The sequence below is a fragment of the Ochotona princeps genome, unplaced genomic scaffold (genome assembly GCF_030435755.1).
Source record: "Ochotona princeps isolate mOchPri1 unplaced genomic scaffold, mOchPri1.hap1 HAP1_SCAFFOLD_5142, whole genome shotgun sequence".
Classification (NCBI taxonomy): Eukaryota; Metazoa; Chordata; class Mammalia; order Lagomorpha; family Ochotonidae; genus Ochotona; species Ochotona princeps.
In genome coordinates, this window is record NW_026697432.1 from 16,128 (window position 1) to 22,982 (window position 6,855).

Here is a 6,855-nt window from a genome sequence, read left to right on the forward strand (position 1 = left end):
CATATACCTATCGACTGTGACTGTCGGCGTGTGCTACGTAGTGACCGTCATCATATGTATATACAAAGAGGCTAAAGTCATCTGCATATATCAGCTGGGGGTGAAATCTCGCATAGACGTATAAACAGCAGTTGTCTACATGCACCTCCACTCACTAAAAATATCTGCATACACCCATCGACTCTGGTGGGGACCTGCACATAACACCTACTGGCTGTGGCTATCTGCATGTACCTGCTTGATAAAGAGTATGTGCATATATCTGTTGGCAATGATCATATGTATACACCTACTCGCTGTCATTTCATGCATACACCTATTCAATATGCCCTATTGAGTATGATTATTTGCACAGACGTGCTGACTGCTATTATTTACATTTACCTATCGACTGTAAATATTTACATACAGTCGCTGATTATTTTAGTTATATTTGTATGCAAATACGTACTGACTGTTCTTTCCTACACACACCTACTGACTGTATATATTGCGTCATACACCTAGTGACTGTGATTTTAGGCATTTACCTACTCATTATTTTCCTATACGTGCGATCTCTCAGTATCTGCATACAGCTGCTGACAGTAAATATCTGCTGCATCATACACCTATTGACTGTGATTATCCACATACACACCAACACAGACAGTGTCTACATAAATAAACACTCTCACACACATGTGTCTGCAGACGCTGCCGCCAAACAGAAGATCTACATACACTCACACCACACACGTGTCTCCATACACTCACACCATACACGTGTCTACATACACTCACACCACACACGTGTCTAATACGTACACTCACACCATCACGTGTCTACATACATACACACACCACGCATACGTGTATGTACATACACACCCAAACACACGTATCTACATACACTCACACAATACACGTGTCTACGTGTGTGTACACATGTCTAGAGAAATGTGAAACCTTTAGTAGTGCTCTCCTGCACGTTGTGCCTCCACGTACACATTCCCATATTCATAATTTGCGCGTATCGAGGACTTCGTGTAGGTGCATTTGCAAAATGGTGGGCACAAGGTTTTTTGCTGCCCTTGTGAGTAGCGTGGGTTGCAACAGGGCAGCTCGTAATTGTTCGAACTCCACAAAGGAGCAGCAGCAATAGTCAGCTAGCTGCGGCTAGCACTCCACCTACTACTACTGCAACACCGGTAACAGCATCATGGGCTATTGCAGGTAGGGGTGGCAGCGCATAACAGTTTAAGACTGCCAGTAGCAACGTTTTCCACTCCACCTCCCTGTTCCAACATGGAAACCGTTCTATTCACACTTCCTAGAGGGACTTTCCCTTCTGTAGAAGCATACTGACACCAACAGAGTAGGGCACCGTAGCAGCAGCCTCTTCTTCTGTGCTACCCCGCAATGAAAGTGACTCTGTCGCACCAACAGCTGCGCGGGCACAAGCAACGAGGGTGTACTGTGTTACTACTACTACCACTATTACTACCACTACTACTATCCCAACTGCAGCATATATGATACATTACAAGAGTAGTAGCGTTGCTAGCTACAACAGCAGCAGCAATATGGTGGACCCGATAGCAACAGCCTAACACCACAGACACAGCAGTAACGTACCAAGCTCCAACAGTAACAGCAGCAGAAAACGAGTCCCACAGCGGCGGTAGCAGCGTAGTGTGCCGCACAATGGCGATCGGTCACAGTGTAGTGATACTTTCTCAGTGGCGGCAGCAGCAGCAGCACGATGATGATGCTGATGAGAGCTCCACAGCAGCAGCCGCACGAGGACGTGTTACAGCAGCCGTATATACCTATGCCTCATAGCAGAGGCGTAGTATGCACCTGACGCAGCAGTAGGTTTTTACGAGCAAAACAGCAACAGCAGAATAATGTAAAACCCACAGCAACAGCATTATTATAACGCAGCTGCTGGCCTGCCTCAGCAGCTGCGCTTCCGGTGTCCCAAGCACCAACGGAGTACTACAGCAACATCGTAACGTATTACTGCAGCAGCGTGCAGCAGCCACGTGGAGCAACAGCGCGGAGCACCACCACGGTGAAGCACGAGCGTGAATCAGTAGCATCATGTGTATCCCACAGCAGCAGCAGCGTGTTCAATGCGTGCCGATCAGGACAGCAGCAGCGCTTCATGTTTCGAAGCGACAGCATTAATCTGCGTGCTGTAGCAGCAGCGTTGACAACCCACACAAACTACTATATACATGTGCCAGACGAGGTATCAGGTACCCATATATATATATATATATATATATATACATATTTTTACGCTAGACGAGGCACAAGATCCCCTATATATATATACATATATGTGTATGCATATGTATATACATATATATACATGTATACGTATGTATGTACATACAAACGTATATATAATGTATTGTATATATTCGTATGTATGGACTGCTAATAAAGAGTTAAGAGGAAGGCGGTCTCCCTTTACTGATACACGTACACCACTGCATACATGTATAGACTATATATATAGCGAACGCATGCATCAATTCTTGTAAACGTGTGTGTCAAGGCAAAACATCACCGTACCAGAAAAGCAGCGGAAGCAGCAGCAGCAGCAGTACCACGAGGGTATTGTGCCAGCACCCTCGTAGCCTAGTGTGCACCACAGCCGAGCAGCCGCGGGGTGTGACAGCAGCAGCGTAACGTGCCTGACAGCTCAGAAGCGTAATATTACGCTAGCCTACCCTACCGGCAGCCTCGCAGTGTGATGTGTATGCAAGAGCAGAGCAGCGTACTTTGCACCCCCCATCCCAGCAGCGTAGTGTGCCCGAGAGCTCCGCAGAAGGCAGCATTCAACCCGTTGAGTTCATGTGTATTCGACTAGACGTACACTGGTGTACCTCTACAGATAGACAAATACAGGGAGAGTGCAAAGGCTTTGTAAGTCTTGTACGCCACTCGACAGAGGAAGGCAGCCTGCGCTTGGGTAAAGTGAGAGCGGCTTTCCGATAATAGGATGTCTGCAGCCACCCAGCAGCGTAATAATGTGCCCGACTACCCAGCAGCGTGATGTGCATGCAACGGCCCCGGGGCGTAATGTGCGCGACCCCCAGCCGAGCACAGTGTTGTACGTTTAGCATATGATATACGTGCTGCGGTCTTCTTCTAGTTCTTGTCCACCCCACGTTTTGTTACAAGCGTCGAGAAACTCACTCGCTCACTGGCGACTGGGGGCCTCCCCTGTACTGCTGCCTCTGCATTGCGTTGCATGAGTTCACGTGCTTCTTGCATAGCCCGAGAACGAGAGCTGTAATAATCGAGGCAGCACCACCACTAGCACTAGCATCAGCAGCAGCAACGCGACAGCAACATCCAGCAGCAGCAGCAGCATCCTCACTACTGGCATCACAGCGCGCGCTAGTACATTCTGCAGGGTGGGCTGCTGGGCACAATGCGCTGCTGGCCACTGCTGCATATACATATGTGCTCTTCTGACCTGCCCAAGAGTATTTGGCTATCCTATGTAGTCTGTAGAGCATCTGTTCATCAATGTGTGTGTGTGTGTGAAGGGTTAGAGGGAAAAAGAGAGAGAAAGAGCGATAGACAGTAAGAGGACAAAGAGTAGCAGGCAGAAGTGCACTTTAGTCAACAGCTTCTTACACACATGCAGCGCCTTTGCCGAAGAAAAGGCGTTCAGTAACGCTTACATTACCTGACATTCTCTCTCTACGCAAGAATTATACGACTCACGTGTTGACGCGTTAGACGTGTTTGTTGCCAAATGGTCAAAGAGAGCACTCCAGAGTGAATAAATAAAGTTTCAAACGCAAAAAGGAATGATATACTTCCAGACGGGGCGTGCTATTCTCAGCAATGCGATTCTAGAATTACATCTTTGTATGTGGCGGAAGGTGTATCTGGAGCGAGACTACCATTATCACTACCATTGTTAGTACCAATACTACTGCCACCAAAAGCTACTACTAGCACTTCTAATACTACTAGTACCAACTGCGAAGCTATCACTACTACTACTACTGCTACTACCACTACTACGAATAGTAACACTCTCACTAGTAGTAGTGACCACCACTACTACTGTACAACCTAGACAGCAACAACTATTAACACCGCTATTGCAACTACTACTACTGCTTCTACCACCACCAACACCACTACTACTACTAACATGGCTACTGCTGCCACTAGCACTTTTACTCTACTACTAATACTACCACTGCTACCTCTTTTAAGACTACTAACACTGTTATTATTCCTATTACTACTGTTACTAGCACCACCACTACTACTAATAACACGGCTCCTGCCACTACTACCACTACTACTACTACGAACACTGTAACTAAAATGAAGCTACTACTACTACTACTAACGCTACTCCTACTAACACTGGTGCTACTACTACTACTACTGCTACTGCCACCACTACTATCACTACTAACACTCACAGTGCCACTTCTACTACCACTATAACTAGCACTTTTACTACTACTACTACTACTTCTATTACTACTAACACTGGTATTACTACTACTACTACTGCTACATCCACTGTCACTACCACTATCAAATGATTTTACTGAACTGACTTTATTAGTACTGCTAAAACTACAAGTAGTAGTTCTACGACGGTTCGATGCGACTACCACTACTAATGATAATACTACCTCTATTGCCCCAATCTTTCTAGCTGCAACTACTACTGATATCACTACTATACCAATACCACACGTACAGGTACTGAGACGACAACAGCTACGGCCTCAACTACTAGTACCACTGCTCCAGCACTACTACCACTCCTGCTGTTACTGATGATGTTTCACCAGTACTAATACTATTGCCTACCCCTACTTTTATAATAATTGTATACGTCGTATGGACATGGCAAACACACACACATACACACACAGACTAGGGGGACCAAGTGTGCGCCTGCCACATTTCCACATTCAATACGTCTTACATGTAAGACACAATAACCGCATAAGCGAGACTGACTCTATATTTCCTTTCGTCGCTATTGACGTTTTCTTCTATGTAGAGGAATGAATACAGACGCTCATCAGTAACCACACCCACCATCATCCATACATAGGAGATTTCACAAATATAAAAAACGGATCAATGTGAAAGACGAAGAGATACACCAACGTGGGCAAGCGGACATGTATACATATATATATGTATTATATTCTCACCTTCAGATTTATACAGAAACACGTATACACATATATATATATATATATATAAATATGAGTGACTTTTACTTGCAGCTCCACGTAAACGTGTCACTGATGCATGCCACATGGTGATCATTAAAGGCACTCGTGCGCACCTTATAAATGTAGACATGCAGACATTTATATATATATACACATATATATGTATATATATTTGTATACATGTATATATATGTATATATGTATATATATATATATGCACATATATACACGTTTATGTGTGTATATATGTGAGGGAGAAAGTGAGAGAGAGACTGGAGACGTTGGGCAGCATCAGACGTTCCGTGAGCAGAAAGTACCTCCTCGAGATCGTGGCGCTAGTTCGTGCAGTTGTGGAGAAGAAGAAGAACGCTGGAGATATGAAAGGAAGGCAGAAGTGGTTTTTGCCCCTTGTATTTTTTTTTCTCTGTCTTTCTCTCTCGTGATTGTCTCTCACCGCCGACGCTTCTGATCTTCTGCCTCTTTAGCCGGGATGCTCGCCCCATCGAACACTACGTGACCCACACCACCCCACAACACAAAAGAAACATTGAGAACGACGAGCAGGACTTGTATATGAGAGCTCTACTGAAGAGGAAGACGTCCTACACACTAGCAGCTACAGCTGCAGCAGTAGCAGTACAAGCAGCGGTGGCTGCCACTCGCCCAACGGCAGCAGCATTGAGAGTAGTAGTAATAGCAGTAGTAGTAGCAAGACCACCTGCAGCACAAGCAGCGACTGCAATTCAACTCACAGCAATAGCAGTAGCTGTAGAAGCAGCATTGCATGCAGTGACAGCTATCACACATACACGTACAGCAGTGGCACTAGAAGTAGTAGGAGCAGCAGCAGTGTGTGCAGTGACAGCTACCAGACTAACACGAGTAGCAATAGGAGCAGCAGCAGCTATAATAGCAGCAGCATCATTACTAGACGCCGCGTGCAGGTTTTGTAATTAAATAGACGGACTGGTCCCCCGCTTTCCCTTGACATCTTCTACTTCGTACACACGCGGATGAGGAAACTGGAGGCTCGCAATCACTCTATAGCACCATAACTAGTAACAGCACCACCTATAGTTGACGTAGTAGTCGTTATAGTAGTATAGTATTAGTAGTACTAGTATCAGTATAGTAGTAGTAGTAGCTGTAGTAGTACTAGTATTATAGCAGTAGTAGCGGAAGTTCAGTGAGTTAGTGCAGTAGCATAGCAGTAGGAACGAAAGTATTAGCATAGTGACAGTAGTAATAGTAGTAAGTACTGTGAGGTATACTAGTAGATAGTATAACCATAGTGGCAGTAGTAGTAGTAGTGGTAGTAGTAGTAGTAGTAGTATGAGAGTAGTAGCAGTATTATTATTATTAGTGGTAGTACTAGATGAGTAGTAGTAGTATTAGCATTGGTATAAGTATTAGTAGTATTATAAGCGTAATAGTAGTGTAAGCGTAGTAGTAGTAGTAGTATCAGTTTGATAGTGGTGGCACGACTAATAGTTTAGTAGTGGTAGTAGTACTGTTAGTGACAGTACTGTAAGGAGCCGCAGCAGGAGCAGCAGATTGTCGAGCGGTGTTGACAAGGACCCGTAAACATCAGCGTATATCTCGTTCACTTGGGTGTCAGCGCAAACAGGGA

The 6,855-nt window shown here is 45.0% G+C and overlaps 1 protein-coding gene across 1 annotated transcript; it reads left to right on the forward strand.

Moving 5' to 3' along the window:
- Window positions 1-1,686: 1,686 nt before the first annotated feature.
- On the forward strand, window positions 1,687-6,178 carry LOC131478955 (uncharacterized protein DDB_G0271670-like). The gene is made up of 4 exons (XM_058659638.1): window positions 1,687-1,789; window positions 1,968-2,236; window positions 3,273-3,399; window positions 5,790-6,178. The coding sequence occupies exons 1-4, from the start codon at window positions 1,687-1,689 to the stop codon at window positions 6,176-6,178; spliced, it is 888 nt and encodes a 295-aa protein (XP_058515621.1).
- Window positions 6,179-6,855: the final 677 nt, after the last annotated feature.